The 20,021-nt window shown below is 46.2% G+C and overlaps 1 protein-coding gene and 1 long non-coding RNA gene across 9 annotated transcripts in view; one reads left to right on the top strand and one right to left on the bottom strand.

Moving 5' to 3' along the window:
* Nucleotides 1–20,021, top strand: part of SLC4A4 (solute carrier family 4 member 4) — a 194,443-nt gene that overhangs the window by 43,281 nt on the left and 131,141 nt on the right. For 3 of the 7 annotated variants that reach the window (XM_079990732.1, XM_079990729.1, XM_079990730.1), the window contains exons 1-2: nt 690–1,494; nt 17,000–17,170. In XM_079990732.1, coding sequence (XP_079846858.1) covers nt 1,317–1,494; nt 17,000–17,170 — 349 coding nt within the window. In that variant the 5' untranslated portion in view covers nt 690–1,316. Of the gene's footprint in view, nt 1–686; nt 1,495–16,999; nt 17,171–20,021 lie in introns of those variants that run through there. The other 4 variants (XM_079990733.1, XM_079990731.1, XM_079990728.1 and 1 more) reach the window with 3 other exon arrangements.
* Nucleotides 4,850–20,021, bottom strand: part of LOC307224452 — a 60,173-nt gene continuing 45,001 nt past the window's right edge. The window contains exon 4 of one of the 2 annotated variants that reach the window (XR_013842536.1): nt 4,850–5,984. This is a non-coding gene — a long non-coding RNA (uncharacterized lncRNA). Of the gene's footprint in view, nt 5,985–12,180; nt 12,663–20,021 lie in introns of those variants that run through there. The other variant, XR_013842537.1, reaches the window with a different exon arrangement.

The raw sequence follows: 20,021 nt of genomic DNA, 5'->3' as shown, positions 1-20,021 counted from the left end.
AGTACTTAATTCGTTCTGGAGGTCCGTTCTTAACCTGAAACTGTTCTTAACCTGAAGCACCACTTTAGCTATTGGGGCCTCCTGCTGCCGCTGCGCCGCTGCTGCACAATTTCTGTTCTCATCCTGAAGCAAAGTTCTTAACCCGAGTTACTATTTCTGGGTTAGTGGAGTCTGTAACCTGAAGCGTATGTAACCCGAGGTACCACTGTAAAACCTTAAACCCTAAAAAGCTTCCCTATACAGTAGTGTTTCCCAACCTTGGGCCTCCAGCTGTTTTTGAACTACAATTCCCATCATCCCTGACCACTGGTCTTGCTAGCTAGGGATGATGGGAGTTGTAGTCCAAAAACTGCTGGAGGCCCAAGGTTGGGAAACACTGCTATACAGGACTGCCTTCAGATGTCTCCTAATATATAATTGCTCATCTCCTTGACATCCTTCCACAGGGAGGGCACCACTACCGAGAAGGCTCTCTGCCTGGTTCCTTGTAGCTTCACTTCTTGCAGTGTGGGAACTGCCAGAAGGCCGTCGGTGCTGGACCTCGGTGTCCTAGTAAAATCACTTTGCCCGACGCATGAAGCATGCTTTCTTTCTATGCACGCATGCTTGGAAGAGAACGGGAAGTGTCTCTTGTGGGAAACCTTTTAAGCCAGTTGTCGTTTTTAAAAGGGGGAGGGGGAAAAATAAATCAATGAATGGAATTGAATAACCGTTGCAGCCTCATTAAGGTTTTTATTTGTGATAAGGGGACGGAGGGAATCGACAAGATACACATGCTTGAGAGGGAGGGAACTGGAGAAGAACGATAGGTGGGTGACCGTCCGAGATATGCAAATGAGCCTGGTGCTCTGACTTGCTGGAGCTTGCTGGTCCCTGGATAATCCTCAGATGTCAGATTTCCGTAAGGCTAACATGTGACACGCAGCTTTGCCTCGCAGTGAAGAAGTGTGCTTTGCTGGTATTAAGGGGGCTGGCGGGAGCATCGGCCCCGTCTGTGGGTTTGCACGCATCTGCCGCCGCCTTTTGCTAGACGATGCGCGCCTCTCTGTGGACAGCTACCTTGCGTGGGGTTTTTTTAAAACGTGAATGCTTCCGCCAGCGGCTCTAGCCCCTCTTCCTCTTCGCGGCATCTCTTTAATTAAAAAGAAAAGGAAGGAGAAGACAAAAGCCTTCTAGTTGCAAGCACCCTTTCCCCTCTCCCACCTGCCCCATCTTGCGATGCCCCGTCGAGATTAGGAGCTGAGCGCCGTGGGGGGGGGAAGCTGCATGAAAGAGTGGCAAGCCCAGAGTGAAAAGCGACCCTGCTCTCTTGTAACATGAACAATAGCCTGCAAGTGAATCTGCCCAGGAGCTGGGCCAGTTCGAGTGGCTCCCTGCAAGAGAAGTCTGAACACTCTTTCTTCCTTTTCTACTACTACAGGATGGAGGATGAGGCGGTCTTGGACAGAGGGGCCTCTTTCCTGAAGCATGTGTGCGACGACGAGGAGGTGGAAGGTAAGGAACCGTCCCTCGTTTCTTTGTGTCTTGGTTTCGTGAATGGATAAAAGGTTGCCCCTTTCATGATCCAGAGGCATTGTGGGATGGGGAAGTCTCCTTACCGGCTGAACTGCACTTGGGAATGAATGGGGAGTGTTCATTAATAATTTGTTTTGAGAACGTCTATGGGGTGTTTCTAAGTGCCACAGTTTTTCTATGCTTCCGAGTTAATGCATACTTGGTTCTCATGCAGTTTTGGCTTTTGATGTGTGGAATACTTATCAGTGCTTAGCGAATCGCTGCTCCATAAAGGATAATGCAGACGGCAAGGCGTTTAGCGAGCCTGATGCTAAACGAGGCCGGCAGAGCTGGCTCTGAAAGGGAGGCCTTGGAGGGGCAGAGGCGGGGCCCTCTCTAAGAGGATCACTTCTTTTCTTTCCTGAGGGATTCTTTCAGATCAGGACACGACTTTTCATGACGGAAGGCTTTCTCTCCGGTCCCCTCCCACTTAAAACTTCACAGAGCAGAGCGGCAGAGAGGTTTTCCCTTTTGCCTTTCCACAAAGGCGGAAAGGAAGCATACCTGTCAATCTGCAAAACGTTTTTAAGTGCCATGCGTTGGTAGATTTTTCGCATGACTCTTGAAAGCTCCTGGAGAGAGGGGTAGCGTTTTCAGATTCCATGGGCCAGCCTTAAACTTTGGATTTGCATGGAAGCCAGTCCAATGAGCTCAATGAGGGCTTGTGGACACATGAAGTTCCTGCAGGGAAAAAATAGTAATCTCCCCCCCAAAAAAAACAGCAACAACAAAAAACTTCTGGGAAGGCTCCGTTGCTGAAAATATTCCTGTTGTGTGTTCATTTGCTTTTTAACAAACAAAAAAGCCAAACCCCCCCCCTTAAAACTGATTTCATTAACTGTTTCTCATGGATTTAAAAGCCCAGAGTCAATGCCAAACTAACTCTGGTGGGTAGTCAGAGTTTGGGGAACATCTCTAGTAACACCGTTCAGAAGATAAATGCATTTATTTATTTATTATCTTTGCTGTCGTGGATACTCATACCAACTGCTTTTACTCCAGCAATTTTATTTATTTATTATTTATTTTTTAAAAAAACTTTCATGCGTAGAATGACTTGTTTTGCCAAATGGGTTGATAGAACGAGGGATATATTGCGAGCGACATTTTCCTGCGCTGGCAAAACATGCACGCTGAAATATGAGATTTGACAGTATTATGATAACATTTGCACCCCGTCCTTCCTCTAAGGACTGCAGGCTGCTGTTCCTGGGATTGCCTCATTTTTATTATGATAGCAACTTTGAGAGACAGCTTAAGGCTAGATTGGGAAAGCCTTCCTGAAGGCACCAGAAGAGTGAGGCCTTGTAATTACAGACAAAGTGGGTGGGGTCCCTTGCAAGACCCTGTCCTTAGGTTGACCCCAAGGTGAGTCCCCTCCAGCAACTCCACTGGGCCCAGACTTTTCATAGATGCTGCCTCCTGCAACATACCGTATTTTTCGCTCTATAAGATCCACAAGACGCACCTAGTTTTTGGAGGAGGAAAACAAGGGGGGAAAATATTCTGAATCTCAGAAGCCAGAACAGCAAGAGGGATCGCTGCATAGTGAAAGCAGCAATCCCTCTTGCTGTTCTGGCTTCTGGAATAGCTGTGCAGCCTGCATTTGCTCCATAAGACGCACACACATTTCCCCTTACTTTTTAGAAGGGAAAAAGTGAGTCTAATAGAGCAAAAAATATGGTACTCACTTGGCAGAGAGCAGTAGGACTTTCCTTTATGTGTCACTGAATCACAGAGCTGGAAGGGGCCCTGAGGGCCATCTACTGCAACCCTTTGTAATGCAGGAATCTCAGCTAAAGCATCCATGCCAGATGGCCACCTAACCTCTGCTTAAAAACCTCCAAGGAAGGAGAGTCCACCATCAAACAGCTATTTCTGTCAGAAAGTTTAGTTGAAATCTCCTTTTTTTGTGTAACTTGAATCAATTGGTTTGGGTCTTACCCTCCAGAGCAGGAGAAAACAAGCTTGCTCCACCCTCCATGTGACAGCCCTTGCGATATTTGAAGATGTTATTGTATCTCCTCTGAACCTCCTCTTTTCCAGGCTAAACAGACTCCATCATCCCTAACTAATCACCAAATGAGTCCAGAACATCTGGGAAGTCACAGTTTCCCCACAACCCTGTTAAAAGGGCATAGGATGTCAATCAAATAAACCACAGGCTGGTTTTCCTTAAGTGCCACCAAAGCAGCGTTTATAAAACCCACTGGAAGGCAAACCTCAGTTTTGGGGCTCCTCTTCAGTCTTTTAATTCAGGTGTGGGGAAGTGTACCCTACTGTATCCTTATTTCCACACACACCTTTTGGCCAAATTTGACAGGTGGGCGGACTCACCCAAATGCTGACAATCAGCTGATCGTTGGTGGTTGGGAAACCTTATGTGCCACATCTACAAAGTGTTGCTGATGCTTGGGGAAGTCCTATGTGGGCTTCAAGGGCACTGACTGTCAGCTGATTGTTGCTGTTCACCTACGAAACTTATGGTAGTAAGAAGTTCCTACCAAAGTGAACACCTGCGCACTGCTTTTCCTCACAGGGGCTGCTACTCCTTGAGGAAATGTACCTTCTTGGTTGCCCGGAAGATGCTGTTTCTCTGGTCCTTTCGCCTATTTATGTGTCCCCCCCCCGATCTGACTGGGTTGCCCCATCCACTCTGGGCAGCTTCCAACGTGTATAAAAATATAATAAAACATGACATGTTAAAAGACTTCCCTATATCAGATGTCTTCAGAAAGTCATGTAATTGGTTATCTCCTTGTCATCTGATGGGAGGGTGTTCCATAAGGAGGGTGCCACTACCGAGGAGGCCCTCTGCCTGGTTCCCTGTAGCTTTACTTCTTGCAGTGATGGAACCAGCAGAAGACCCATGGAGGAGGACCTCAGTGTCAGGGTTTATTTTATTTTTTTTAATTTATACCCCGTCCTCCCCTGCCAAGACTGGGCTCAGGGTGGCTATCATCAGATATTAAAACAATTGATTAAAATACAACTTAAAAACAAGATTAAAATGCAGCCTCATTTCAGTGGAAACCCAGATCAAAAACTGTTTGGGGGGAGAAAACATCAAATCTTCACCAAGGCCAACTATCCAGACTGGTCGTATGTGGGCCAGAAAAAAAGCCAGGGAAGTCCCCAAATAGGGGTTCCATCACAGAAGGAATAGGAAAGAGGGGGAGGGGATCAGGCTGGTTCCAAGCCAAAGGCCAGGCGGAACAACTCTTACAGGCCCTGCGGAAAGAAATCAGGTCCCGCAGGGCCCTGGTCTCATGAGACAGAGCGTTCCATCAGGCCCTGGCCCTGGTTGAGGCTAACCTGACTTCCTTAGGGCCCGGGACCTCTAGAGTGTTGCTATTTATGGACCTTAAGGTCCTCCACGGGGCATACCAGGAGAGGGTCCTAGGCCGCAAAGGGCTTTAAAGGTCAAAACCAGCACCTTAAACCTGACCCTGTACTCCACGTTGAATGATGGTGATGGAGACACTCCTTCGGGTTTACAGGGCGGAGGCTGTCTAGGGCTTTAAAGGTCAGCAACAACACTTTGAAATGTGCTTGGAAATATCCTTCCTTAGAAACACTTTCCTCTGGAGCCCACCTTGTTGATAGCTTGTTCCTTTCTGAACTTGAATGCCCCACTGTTGGCTCCTGCCTTCCGAAGGGGTTTTAGTCCTAGTCCTCACACATGGTCCCTACTGAATTAGAGTAAAAGTGTTCAGAGAGGTTCCTGGCCTGGTTCTTAACAGAGGGTGTCATGGCAGGAGCAAGTTTACCCCCTCCTTGGCTTCTTGGTACATTCCTTCCTTGAGAGGCCAAAAAGTCTTAAATCCTGAACTTGGTGGAGCTTCAGATGTGTTTTACAAGATAAAACATTTTTGCCCTAAGAAATGGAAAGCATTTCAGAGCTCCACCTTTATCCTTTCAAGATAAGCCCTTTGGCCCAGCAAACGTGAATTCCTGTGAAAGTTGTGGCAGCCTCTATGACTTCATAGGGGAGTGGAGAAATTGAGATTTCTCATCTGACAGCTCAATTACTGGAATTTTAAAGGAAGCAGGAAGGGGGTCCCGGAGGGCTTGTCCATTCATATTTTTTTTTGTACCTGTAATAGACAGATGTTCAGCAGTTGCTCCAATTTTCTTTCTGGAGGGTTAATTAGAACACTCTGCAGGATGGAAAATGGATTAACACGACTCCCATTAACGCAGATGGAAGTTAGCCACAAATTATGAGCAATTTTTGTGTGTATAGTGCATTCATCAGACTGAGTGCTTTAGAGATAAGTTTATCTTACTTGCCTTCTCAGCAACTGCAGGGGATTATTGTTTCTCTGTGGCTCCAATTTACGATGTTGAATGCAATATTGGAGTTGGGGCTGCCTCCATCTTTTTCTGGTGTTGTAATTAGGGGCTGGATTCTAGGCCAAATCCTGTCTCTGGAGGACAAGAGAACTGTGTGAAACTAAGTGACAACAGGCAAGCCTGGGGTGGAATGGGAGAAAGGACCACTTGACCTCCACCTCTTATTTTCATTCACAAAATAGCCATCATAGTTGCTGACCAGGAACATGCTGTCTGGACCTGAAACGTTGCATTTAGAAAGCCGGTAGCAAGCTTTTCTTCATGGAAATGACTTTCCTTTTAAAAATCCAAACTCCTGTCCTACTGTCTACATTTCCTGTTTTTATTTTTAAACATTTAGGGATTCTAGAGTTCCAGTATCACAGGTTAAGTAAGACTGCTGTTGCAAAACATTTAGGTACAGGCAATAATCATGACATGTAAGGAACAAAAAATGATAAGTCCAACATTAGACAATACGCACCATTGTTTCAGACAGAAACAATACCCCCCACAGTTTAACAAGCTATAGATTGTTTAATTGGTCAAAGGCAGGGGTCAGCAAACTTTTTCAGCAGGGGGCCGGTCCACTGTCCCTCAGACCTTGTGGGGGGCTGGACTGTATTTTGGGGAAAAAAGAAGAACAAATTCCTATTCCCCAGAAATAACCCAGAGATGCATTTTAAATAAAAGGACACATTCTACTCATGTAAAAACACGCTGATTCCCGGACCGTCCATGGGCCGGATTTAGAAGGCGATTGGGCCGGATCTGGCCCCCGGGCCTTAGGTTGCCTACCCATAGTCAAAGGCCTGGGAGAAGAGGAATGCTTTGCTTGGCGCTTAAAGATATGTAAGCCCCCCAGGGGAAAGAGCCACTGCAGAAAAGGCTCTGTATGTGTGTTGTTGTTATTGTTTGTTAATATGTTATGTATTTTCGTGGTGTTGTGTTGCAAACCGCCCTGTGATCCTTAGATGAAGGGTGGTATAGAAATTTAACAAAAAATAAACAAAAAAAGCAAAAAGAAAATGGTGCTGTCAAAAGCCATGAAAATGCACCCAGAGTTGGAAGATAGGCTTCTGCATCTCCCTCCCTATACGCTATTGTGGTCCCCCTGTAATGGAAACCTTTATATATATATATTTTTTTTGGGGGGGGGGCGTTAAATAGAAGCTCAGAAAAATTCAGTGTGGTCCAATTTCAAATTTCAGCCCTACCTTTAAAACCTTGCCTTTTAAAGTAGGATCCAAGTCGCACTTGCTTGATCAGAGCAGGGATCATGGCAACGCAAGCCTGATGGCTTCTCTAACCTCTCACACTCGCAAAGGAAGAAAAGCAGATTAGATGCCTGGGAGTGCGACTCTAGCAACAGGTTTACAAGCGATGAATGAAAGGACTGCCCCAATCCCCTCAGAAGTGATTTCTATCTCTGCCTTGACTACATCGCAATGGTTGCTCCTCAGCTTCCAGTTTAAGGGGCCAACTCTGACATGTATCTCCCTCAGTGTAGGAAGCTGCCTTATGCACAGTCCCAACTAGCTCAGTATTATTATTATTATTAATAATAATACTACACAATATTAAGAAGCAGTTTTAAACAACTTGCAATCACAAAATAAGGTGGGTGCTAAAAATATTCACCTCAACTTATGTAAGGTAGCCTTCCTTACATTTACTCAGGCTGGGGATAGGATGGAGGTGTGTAATGAGTTAGTGACAACACTAACTTAAGTTTTAGATATAGGGGTTTAGGGGTGGGTGGTGTTTTTTTTTGATGAGTGGGGTTTTTTTTGGTATTGAACCCTGCTCGAATCTTGTATATATGCCAACAAAAGTTTGAGAAGGGATGCGGGTGGCGCTGTGGTCTAAACCACTGAGCCTAGGGCTTGCTGATCGGAAGGTCGGCGGTTTGAATCCCTGTGACGGGGTGAGCGCCTGTTGTTCAGTCCCTGCTCCTGCCCACCTAGCAGTTCGAAAGCACGTCAAGTGCAAGTAGATAAATAGGTACCACTCCGGCGGGAAGGTAAACTGTGTTTCCGTGCACTGCTCTGGTTTGCCAGAAGTGGCTTAGTCACGCTGGCCACATTACCTGGAAGCTGTCTGCAGATAAACGCCAACTCCCTCAGCCTATAGAGCGAGATGAGCGCTGCAACCCCAGAGTCGTCCACAACTGGACTTAACTGTCAGGGGTACCTTTACCTTTTTAAAAGTTTGAGAATCTGAAAATCTAAACCTCAAGTGGCAAATATCAGGGAAAAGCGGCATATGTTTAGTATTATCTGGTAGCTGCACAACAAAGGCATCAGGCACACCTCTGTGGGAAGGGAGTTCTGCAGGTTAGGGGCTGCCACAGAGAAGGCCCTCTCCCAGGCCTCCCCTCCCTGAGCCTCTAACAGTGAAGGAACTACCTGGAGAGCCCCCTCTGCTAATCTCATCACACGAGAGGGTCTGTAGGGATGGGGGTGGTCTTCCAGATATTGGTCCATCTAGTTCAGTATTGTCTACACTGGCTGGCAGTGGCTCTCCAGGGTTTCAAGACGACAGAGTCTTTTCCTTTCTGGAGATTCCAGGAATTGAACCTGGGAACCTCTGTGGATAGAACAAGCATGAATGTATTACATGAATGTGCAAGCCACAGTTTGGTGCTAAATGGGTGTAACATGGGAAGTAGTTATGTGTCTTTGTAAGAAATGGGGTGAGAGAGGTGTGCATTTTGTTTTGGAGCACAGGGTTTAAACTGGTCGTGTGGGTCAGAAAAGCTGTCCCCCGACCTTCCCCTCTCTTCCCCTCCTCCCTTTAGTATCAGACCGTCTTGCAAGCCAAAGTCTTCTGGCATGTTCTTGCATGTCACGAAAGTCTTCAGAGGTCATTTATATAAAAGATTACACTGGCCTTTGGAAGACACTTGCGTTTCAAAGACCTGATTAGAAATGATCAGGCTATTCTGCTGTCGCATACTTGATAAGACGTGGCCCCCCCTTCTTATCCCTTTCATCGTCCATAAAAGGTTTAATTATAACTTTGAGATAAGTGCTGAATCCCCACTTAGATTTCCCAGTCTCGATAAGCTAGAGAACTTGTGAAATAAGGGTTAGTGGAAGCTGGTGGTTCTGATATGTTTTATATAACCCGGGGTGGTGGGATGGACTCCCTTGATTATTCATCAGCCTTTTGTGCCCCCTCCACTGCTTCAGCCTCGGAGTTTGAACTGCTTCCCTACCACAGGCTCTTTCTACTCACTAAACCCTGTTGCCCTTTCAGCATCTGGCCCTTCCTCCCAATCTTCTCCCTCTGACCTCTCCTCTGTGCCCCACCACCAATCCCCTGACTCTGGGCCTTCCTCCTCTGGAGTTTCCCTTGGGGGTTCCCCGGCTGGTGCCTTCCACCACTCCTCTTTGTCCAGCCAGTCCCTGACAGCCATGTTGGCTGGGGCAGGTGGGAGTTGGAGTACCAACATCTAGAAGGCCAAAGGTTCCCTGTCCTCTAGACGGTCACTGGGGAGAAGAACGAACCATGTGGGATCATGTAGACCAAGGAGACCAAACATGAGTCCCCTTCCTAGCACAACCTCATGAGACTACCTTTCAAGGGTGGGCTTGAGCCAATGCACAACAGTCCCAACCATCCAATCTCCATCCTCACAAGGTGACCTGGAAGGATCGAAAGCTTCTAAGGCAGTGGTTCTCAACCTGTGGGTCCCCAGATGTTGTTGGACTACAACTCCCATCACCCCTGAGTTCTGGCCTTGCTAGCTAGGGGTAATGGGAGTTGTAGTTCAACAACATCTGGGGACCCACAGGTGGAGAAAGGCTGTTCTAAGGGATCCAACAGGACCAACAGAGACACTCCCCCTATATGGCCCCTCCCAGACGCAATCTACTAGGGCAAGCCCATCCAACTCTCAAGAAACTGCAATCTACTCCCAGTGTAAAAAAAAACTGGAAGTGATCTGCCCATTGTCACTGAGGATTGACCAGAATTGTTGAGCTTTTTTGGGGGAGACAAAGAAAGAGTTGTTGAGCTTCTTTTGGGGACAACAGAGTTGCTCAGCTTTTTTTTGGGGGGGAGACTACAATTGTTCAGGGACGCGGGTGGCGCTGTGGGTTAAACCACAGAGCCTAGGACTTGCCGATCAGAAGGTCGGCAGTTCGAATCCCTGTGACAGGGTGAGCTCTCGTTGCTCGGTCCCTGCTCCTGCCAACCTAGCAGTTTGAAAGCATGTCAAAGTGCAAGTAGATAAATAGGTACCTCTCCGGCAGGAAGGTAAACGACGTTTCCGTGTGCTGCTCTGGTTCGCCAGAAGTGACTTAGTCATGCTGGCCACATGTCCCGGAAGCTGTCTGCGGACAAACGCTGGCTCCCTTGGCCTATAGAGCAAGATGAGTGCGTAACCCCAGAGTCGGTCATGACTGGACCTAATGGTCAGGGGTCCCTTTATCTTTACCTTTACAATTGTTCAGCTTTTGGGGGGCAAACAAAAGTTGTTGCGCTTCTTTTGGGAATACCACAGCTGTTGAGATTTTTTGCAGGAGAATCAAATACTTTGTTCATCTCAAACTCTGCCAATAACAAACACTCAAAATGTATTCAACAGCACAGTAAGAAAACACAAAAAAGTGCCCATTTTACGTGGCGGAGGTACAGAGCGAGGGGGGTGGAGTCTGGAAACAATCATTCAAAAGTTTTTCTACACCTGCGATCGATAAGGAGCCAGCGATCGATGGGGATCACCAGGGGATCTACCTGTCGACCGAGTTGAACATGTCTGTACTAGGGTGATGAAGGTCTCAAAACCAGGCCCGAGGCCTGAATACATCCAAAACAGTGAATTTACCTGATGCCTCCAGCACGGAAAAGAGAAATTGAAAATTAGTTTGCTCTGGCTGCTGATTACAGAATTCTCAGTTCCTCTCCAGCTGCTTTCTCTCTCTCTCCAGCTTTTTAGCTAGAGGGCTCTCTGGCCCCACCTTGGCAACTTCTCACAGTTTGTCAGGTTTTGCTTTTGTTTTTTTGGCTGCAGTTTGTGGCTGGCATAACCTAATTCCCATGCCTCACAGCCAACTCTTCTCTCTGTCTCAGCTTTTGGGGAAGCCACCTGCCAGTCGTGGATCTTCAGATACTCAGCTCAAGTGCTTCGCTCTAAATCATCCTGACCTCGTGCCCACTGAATGTTTGGGACTACAGCTCCCATCAACCAAAGCCATCTGGCAAAGCCTGGTCCAAATTTTACACCCTTCCTGAATTTCAAAATGTTAATACCACCTTCGAAATGCCAATATATAGTCCTTGTCGGTGACTTGCATGTCTTCAACTCTGATGTGTTTCATCTGCCCCAAATTCTTCTGCTCTCCAGGGCTAGACCTTTTTTCTCCCCTTTTGCTTATGGTTCCTATGCCCAGAATTCCCATCCCAGGTTGACCTGCGTAATTCCACCTGTCCCTTTCTTTTATTTCATATGCAGTATATTATTTATATAATATACAAAAGATGGTGTCCCACCTTTCCAGTGCCTCTTTGCCGCTCAGTGTGGCTCACAAGAGCTTAGGGTCACAATACAACAATAAAAATAACATGAAATGCAGCAACAAAATACAAAACATAAGCAACAACCAATACAGTGGTACCTCGCGTTAAGTACTTAATTCGTTCCGGAGGTCCGTTCTTAACCTGAAACTGTTCCTAACCTGAAGCACCACTTTAGCTAATGGGGCCTCCCGCCACTGCCGCGACACTGCTGCGCGATTTCTGTTCTCATCCTGAAGCAAAGTTCTTAACCCAAGGTACTATTTCTGGGTTAGTGGAGTCTGTAACCTGAAGCGCATGTAACCCGAGGTACCACTGTAATTGTTCATTTTTAATTATTGCATCTGTCCTTTGCTTTATACGTTAGAAAAGGTCTCAGAGCAGCTCAAGAGAATGAAATACAATGACTAAAAGCAATTGAAAACCAAAAATTTGGAAACAATGAAAAACGCAAATTTCATAAAATGCTCATTAAAAAGTCCTACCCACCACACTAAAAGATGAGCAGGGCTGTAGGAGGCAACTTGACTACCAAAGGTGTGAATTAAAAGGCAACTAAAAACTCACACCTTTGGCGCCAGGTGTGTCTCCCTGGTGAGAGCATCCGACAGACAAGATCTCTTCTATTCCCACTCTCGACCCGATTGTTTCCACGAAAACCTAGCTCTTCCCTCCCACCCCAGAAGAAAACCAAAGCATGTGCAATTGCACTTGTACACACCAATCCCCTGTTACCTTCCCATCCCTCCATCCTCGTCAGCCCTTTAGTTAATTTCCCTAACTGCTGAAATTTGGATTGTAAGCTCCTTGGGGCAGGGGACTCAATATGTTTTCCCGCATCTTTCAACCTACAACATGTCAATGGATAAATAATAAGGGATGCATTTCGCAGCAAGCCTGACATTGAGCTAGGGATGAAAAGATGAGCGCAGGGTGCCTCTCAGGACAGGGGCATTACGTGCCATTGAAAATCAGAGTTGGCAGGATCAAATCTGCAAGGCACATTCAGTAGAAAACTGGTGCCGTCCTTTGGTTGTTGGAGCAGCAGTTGCTACCTCTGATGAATTGTTTTAATGCCGTGGTCAGCTTGATAATAGAAACACATCATAGTAAGCCTGTAATACTTTAATATGCTGCCAACAGAACTAGACAATCTCTTTAATCCCTCGATCACATGTGCACCAGTGCAGCTTTTGGTAGCATGAATCTGAAGTTGTGTGTGTGCATTACTTTCCTGCTCTCCCCGTATTCTGCAGAAGAGAGAAAATCACAGTATTGCTTTAGGCGTAAGAGAAACAGACAGACAGACAGACAGACAGAGAGAATGGGTTTTCTGCTTCCCCCCTCCCCACCCCCATCAGAGACTTTCTTGGAGGAAATGGTTGGCGTGTGTATACAATATCAAGATAAACTCCTAGACTTTCCTCCCAGGAGTGCCTCAGCAGGAAACACTTGACACAATTTTTCAATAAGCATTTATGTACGAGATCTCCCCCACCCCCCATTTACTAATGCAACTTGAGTTTTCCCATGAGAATGAGACTGTAAATGGTTCTTGCCACAATCCCACTCAGCTTCAAGCCGATCAAGCTTTTTCCAGCGGTGTTTCAAATATACATGATTTCTCTTAAATGCACAGTGCCTTGGAACATAACCACCACATAAATTGGGAGTTGCCTATATGGGATATGGCCCCTACCCCCGGATATGTGTTTTTTGGTGTCTGGCTCAAAGTTGCTGGAGAATTTGAACTCAGATGTTGTTGATTCCCCCCCCCCCAAGCTTTAATGTTTAGCATTGCGAAGCACAGGCGGTTAATCCAAGGCACAGATACACAAAGGTGGAAGGCAGTTGAGCCAGGTTATTCTGGTTGATCTGACGATGATGCACAACTTGCAACCCCGTTATAAGTCGGCTGGGTTCAGGTTGGCATGGCAGGTGGTTCTGTTCCTTACCAAGCGGTCTAGCACTCCTGCCTAGAAGGCGGAACCTGCTCCACCTGTTGGCATCTACAGGACCTAGGTGATGGAGGAGGCGGGTCTGTCTCTTGGGAGGCGGACTGAGTGGAGCATTCCTCTCTGGAGAGGTGGGGCTAGACCCAGTGTCTGATGACTCTGGGGTGGGTTGAGCGACAGGTGCATGGTAGTGTCAGGGGAAGGCTGTGTTAGAAATTAGCCAGGAGCCAGACGCATTTTGAACCTGGCTATCGGCCACTTGCAACCAGCTGAAGATGCCTGGGTGCTAGGATGGTGCCTGACATCTGCACCTCTGGAGTTGCATACCTGAGTGTGTGTGTGTCATTGGATCTTGACTGTTTTCACACACTTAATACTACATCCTGTACAATTCTATTCATTATATTTTATCTGCACAATCCGAATGAATTTCAGGAACCGAAATGCTTTTCCTGTGCAGCTTGAGCAGGAGCAGTGAAGGTTAGCAGATAATTGTTGTAGCTTGTCTTTGCTTACCCCCACCCCCCACTGCTCTGCTCTGCTCTGCTCACCATTGTGAAGAATATTCTTTTGTTAGGAATGGTCTGTGTTGAGAAAAATAGGTAGGAATAGGCCAATAAATACTACTACTACTACTACAACTACTACAGTGGTACCTTGGGTTACATATGCTTCAGGTTACAGACTCCACTAACCCAGAAATAGTACCTTGGGTTAAGAACTTTGCTTCAGGATGAGAACAGAAATCGTGCAGCGGCGGTGCAGTGGCAGCGGGAGGCCCCATTAGCTAAAGTCTGCCTCAGGTTAAGAACGGACCTCGGGAACTTAAGTACTTAATCCGAGGTACCACTGTAATAATAATAATAATAATAATAATAAATAATAATTATTATTATTATTATTATTTATTTGTACCCCGCCCATCTGACTTGGTTTCCCCAGCCACTCTGGGCGGCTTCCAACAAAGATTAAAAATACATTAAAATGACATACATTAAAAACTTCCCTGATGTCTTCAGATGTCTTATAAATGTCAGGTAGTTGTTTATCTCTTTGACATCTGATGGACATAGGTGGACTGTCCCTAGATCAAGCAACTTGTCTTCTTTAAGTTCTCAGAGTTCTTAACCTAGCTTAGGGTCGTCATCTGAACTAGCCAGATGTTTAACTGAGAATCAATCTCAGCCAGTCTGCCATTTGAAAAAGAATGCTTTAGAGCCATCTGGCACCTGGACATTCCATTTTGGTGATTGTAACCTTGGTTGAAGGAGCCATTTGGAGCCTAGCTTATATATCTGAGGTTTTTTTTAACACTGGAGATAGGCTCCCTGTGGAGAGGGAGGCAGGGTGAGCAGGCCTTCCCACTGTGACAGGTGGGGCAGAACAACAGGTTGAGGGGATTCCCCCACTTGGAGAACCTTCCCCAAGATCCTTGACAAACCACCCTTCTCCATCGTCACAGAACCTGTGTGCCCAGACTATGACCTGGGAGACTGGGGTTCGAATACCCACTTGCCATGAAGCTCAATGGGTAATCTTGGGGGCTACTCTCTGCCTCTTTGCTTAACTTACCTCACAGGGGTAAGTGGGGATTAAATGAGGAGGAGAAGAGTTATGAACACCACCTTGAGCTCCTTGGATAAGAAGGGATATCAATGCAATAAACAAACAAACAAACAAACAAAATACATTGACTCAGCCAGGCCATGAGAGTTGGTGCATATGATTGTTTCCAGTCACTCTGAGCCCAGTAACCAAAGCGATTTGGGTTTGAAGGAAAGCGGCTGATGCCTCTTAGAGATATCCAGCTGCTGCTTGAGTTTATGAGATGCACACCTTCAGATAAACACATTTCCATCACTGCCGGTGTCTGTTTGTTTATCTGCAGTTCTCCACCCTAAAGCCTTGAGAAACGAGTGGGTAAAACCAGGATTATCTGGCCACATCAAAGATACTTCATGTTTGCGTTCTATGTGAAATTAAGGCAAGCAGATTCACAGTATGATGGGTCATCAGATTATGGAGCAAACATCTGACTAATTTTTTATAGGTGTTTTGCTTTATGACGCTAAAATGCTTTCAGCATTTCCCTCACCTAGGGAGGGTCCATTGCTGACATTTTTGTGTGTGCTCCTTTTGGCTGAAGACTGGGATAATGATGAATCAAACAAATCATAAATAAATCTCTGTTGGCTAGAATGCACATTCATTTTTAAAACTGGAGCGCTTCTTCTTTATTTCCTGTATTAACAACATCCATACCCCTGTGTGGTCCGGCAACAATTTAAATATTCTTGATAATCAGGTCCTGTGTTGTCATTTCTTTGAGATTGATAAAAAAGTTCTAGTCCTCATGAGTTTAGAAGGAAGCTTGAAATGCGAAGGCAAAAACAGGGGGGAAAATTGCTGATGGATCCATTCTCATGGCCATCTGCATGCATGTTGCCTGCTGGGAAACCCTGTATGTGGAGCTGTGTGAAAGGTTTGACTTTTGGCACATGGGTTTTTTGGGGTAGGTGGGTATAAGAATGCTACACCCCCCCAAGTCAAATTTCTTGCACATGACAAATTCATTGTAGGAAGTGGGGCACCTTTCAAGAGATGTTTCCAAGTGTTCTTCTTATGGTCAGCATGTACCCAACAACCATGGGGATAGGCACATAAAAATAAATTTCTAAAGGCTAGCAATGTGCAGTGTTTTAGGTTGCTGTGAAAGCCAGGCTCTTTCAAAACTGGGGCATAACAAGTGTGATGTTGGATGTGGAGCTGATGGTGAAAATGGCAGCCCTGGGCCAAGTTCTATTTCCACTGTGTGTCTGACATGATGCCATCATGCATCATGGATTCAAATTACAAAATAAGGACAGATAAACGTTAGAGAGAATCTTCTACTAGTAAGAGCTGTTTCACAGTGGAATGGACTGCCTTGGAAGGTGGTGTACCGTCCTTCATTGGCAGTTTTTAAGCAGAGATTGAAGGGACGCGGGTGGCGCTGTGGGTTAAACCACAGAGCCTAGAATTTGTCGATCAGAAAGTCGGCGGTTCGAATCCCCGTGACAGGGTGAGCTCCCGTTGCTCGGTCCCTGCTTCTGCCAACCTAGCAGTTTGAAAGCACGTCAAAGTGCAAGTAGATAAATAGGTACAGCTCTGTCGGGAAGGTAAATGGCGTTTCCGTGCGCTGCTCTGGTTCGTCAGAAGTGGCTTAGTCATGCTGGCCACATGACCTGGAAGCTGTATGCCGGCTCCATTGGCCAATAAAGCGAGATGAGCACCACAACCCCAGAGTCGGCCACGACTGGACCTAATGGTCAGGGGTCCCTTTACCTTTACCTAAGCAGAGATTGTATGACCATCTTCCAGGGATTCTTTAGCTGAGATTGTGGGGGGTTTGGCTAGATGACCTTTGGGATCCACTGCAATTCTGCAGTTTTATGATTCTTCCCCACTTCTCCATTCCCCATGGCTGGTTTGTGCAGGCAAGGAAGTTCACATGCTGAGAATGATACGCAACCTCTTTGTTGTTCCGTGCCTAAGAATGATACTGTTTTGTGCTGATTACATGGCTGAGATATATTGCTGCTGCTTGAAGTCATCTGAAGATTATTAAAAAGCAACATGTTTATGTGTCCTAGGTCATCATACAGTCTACATTGGGGTTCACGTGCCTAAGAGTTACCGAAGGCGGAGGCGCCACAGAAGAAAGCCCAAGGAGAAGAAAGAAAAGGAGAAAATCTCTGAAAACTCGGACAAATCTGATGTTGAAAATGCCGACGAGACAAGCAGCAGCATCCTCAAGCCACTCAGTGAGTAATGGGCACTTTTTGCAATTTTTCTCAGGGAACCACAGTACAAATGGCGAGGGCTCTTTATGGGAGGTGTAAAACTGAAAACGTGGGCCAACAGAATTATGCAATGAAAAATGCTTTGAGTCCTTGCGAAACCCCACACACCTTAGACCAGGTGTTTGCGAAGATGTGTAAAACTTGATTTGCCTTCAGAATTGATTGAAACGATTTGATTGAACATTTTGGGTGTTTGTGCACTTTGGAATTTTATTTTATTTTGGTAACAGTCGAGGTTTGTGAGTCAAAAGGGCTACGTCTCTCAAGATGTCAGCTATGGATTTGCCAAGATTGTGATGGCAAAGATTGAAGGTTCAGTGTTATCGTCCTTCCATGGATCATGGCTTCATAGTCTTTCTCCTTACACAATTTTGCAGGGTACAGATATGTATTTCAGTGTCTCTGAGCTAGATAAATGTTGTTTGGGGGAACTTCTTGAAGTATCCTTTCATTTAGGATACAGTCGTACCTTGGTTTTCGAACAGCTTAGTTTGTTGGAACTCAAATGTTGCAAACACGGAAGTAGGTGTCCGGGTTTTAAATCTTTGCTTTGGAAGCCAAATGCCTGGCCCGGCTTCCGATTGGCTGCAGAACACTCCTGTAGCCAATCGGAAGCCGGGCCTTAGTTTCCTAACGTTTCGGAAGTCAAATGGACTTCTGGAACGCATTCTGTTCGAAAACCAAGGTATGACTGTATTGAGTGCACGGGGTATTCTCACCTCAGAGAGGAACATCCAAAAATTACTAGTCTCTCAGCTGGGTCAGTGGAGTGGCTCTCCTTCTCTATTCTCCCTCTGCAGCAGATTTATGGCATGGCTACTTCCAGGTAACAACTGAGGGAGGATCCCAATGGATCTTGCTTCTCATGTTGACTTGGCTTTCTTTTTCTCCATCTGCTGCAGCCTGATGGAATGGCTGGTGCTAGCATTTTATGCAAATTCACAGAGAGCATGACCCATCAGTGCCTAGTAGCCCCAATAGCTAGGTGTATAGAAGCAGTGCCACATCCAGAATACCAGATGCTGAAGACAAACACCAGCCAGCTTTTATGTCCACCTGGTGTCACAAAACCCCCACAGGGTTGGGGTTGCCAGACCTCTAATGCAGGAGGAGCAGGAAGAAGAAATGGGGGGTGGGGGGGGCTGAATGCAGGGGGATCTCCCCATTTTGCTCAGCTGCTTTGGAACGGGGGAGCAGGGATCCTGGTTCCTTCTCAACCTTCCCATGGAGCAGAGAGCCTCATTGGAGGCTAGGGAGGGATGTGAGCAGCCAAGGGGGAGGCAGGAGGCAGCTGTGCCTGAACAGGAGCTGGAGTAGGTGCAGCCTTATTGCCCAGAACCCAGGCACCTAATTTGCAGATGTGAGCAGACCCACCCACACCAACAGAGCCCATGCACAGCAATTCTGATACTTCCCGCAAGGCGAGCAAGTCTCTTGTGTGAGCACTCCATGCCTCCTCTTTGAAAGCTTGGCAGGCAGGGTGTGGAAACTTGTTAGGACATCTTTATTGCTTCTGTCTTGTTCTGAACTTGTTGCCTTGTTTCTGAACTCCTGAATCGGGGTTCCTGAGCTTCATTGTCTGCTGCTAGGCTTATACTGTCACTTGCTTGAATAAATGCATCTTTCTTACATACAAGTAGGAGCAGTTGTCCATGTTTGTGTGTTGGGTGGGAGCGTCCCAGAGGCATTTTAACTTGCTGTAGTTTGAAACTGGGTTATGGACTAGATCAGAGGCACCAACCCAGCACAGGGAGCGATAATTACTCCACGTTCCTAATTGGCTCTCAATCAAACTTCTAGGAGGCAAAGTGAGCAGGTGGTCTTGGATTCTCCACCCCACTTTGGGCTTAGAGGCCAGCATTTTCCATCTCCTATCAACTGTGAATAAGCTGCAGTCTCCTGGGTACTTACCGGTGGGATGTCCTTCCCTCATAACCATACATAGGTTTGGATAGTTGTCCTTGCTGTAAGAAAAAAGTAACTGAAATCCCTCCTCTCCACCTGGCACTGTTATTACTGTGCAGTCTGAAAGATTTCAGTGCAACTGTCTCATTCCTTAAGAGTTCCAAGAATAGACTAGCAGGGGCTGCTAGTTCACAAGATTAAGGGGCGATGGGATGGATGTTGGTGTGCATCAGGCTTGCATAAGACTGATTTGCTCAAGACTGGCTTCAGCCAGTGCTGATTTAACAAGTGATGAAAAATCTCCCGAGTTACAGTTCTGACTGGGAACCTAGATGCAGATTTCACCAAAGGCTTTCAGAGTCCCTAGATCACATCTACAGAAGTGACACGCAGCCCTTGTCTAGAAGGGGCTTGAGGGTTTGTTTTTATCACCGTTGCCCATTATTACGCCTTTACTTGGAGGGTAAAGCGAACGAGAAAATTATCTGCTTGAAAGCAAAGTCAATGCAAATAAAAATTTTCCTGCACTTGCAGCGGTTGCTTAGGAGCAAAAAGACTTCTGTAACATAACTGGAATTCTTTCAGGAATCTGAAGTAAAATACAATTAAGATCCCCACAAGATGACAGATCTGTAGAGGAGTATTTTAAATTCACTTTGCTTGGGTTCTAGCTGCGTCTAATGCAAAGGATTCAGGGCTCCTCCACACTGTCATTCCTCTTCATTAGTTGTTCTGGGATGCTTCTCCAGTGTTATTGCATTATTGCTGTCTGGGTGGGCACTCTTGCAAAACAAAAGAGGGGCCAGCCACTAACTCAACCACCCCTGGAAGATTTGTGCTATAAAAAGTTACAATATTTCACCAGGAAGCTATGGGACGTGCGCCATTTGGAAGAGAAGCAGTATGT

Source organism: Podarcis cretensis, assembly GCF_951804945.1.
Source record: "Podarcis cretensis genome assembly, chromosome: 9".
NCBI classification, from domain to species: Eukaryota; Metazoa; Chordata; class Lepidosauria; order Squamata; family Lacertidae; genus Podarcis; species Podarcis cretensis.
Note: the sequence above shows the minus strand (reverse complement) of the source record. Positions and strands in the feature narration are given on the sequence as shown.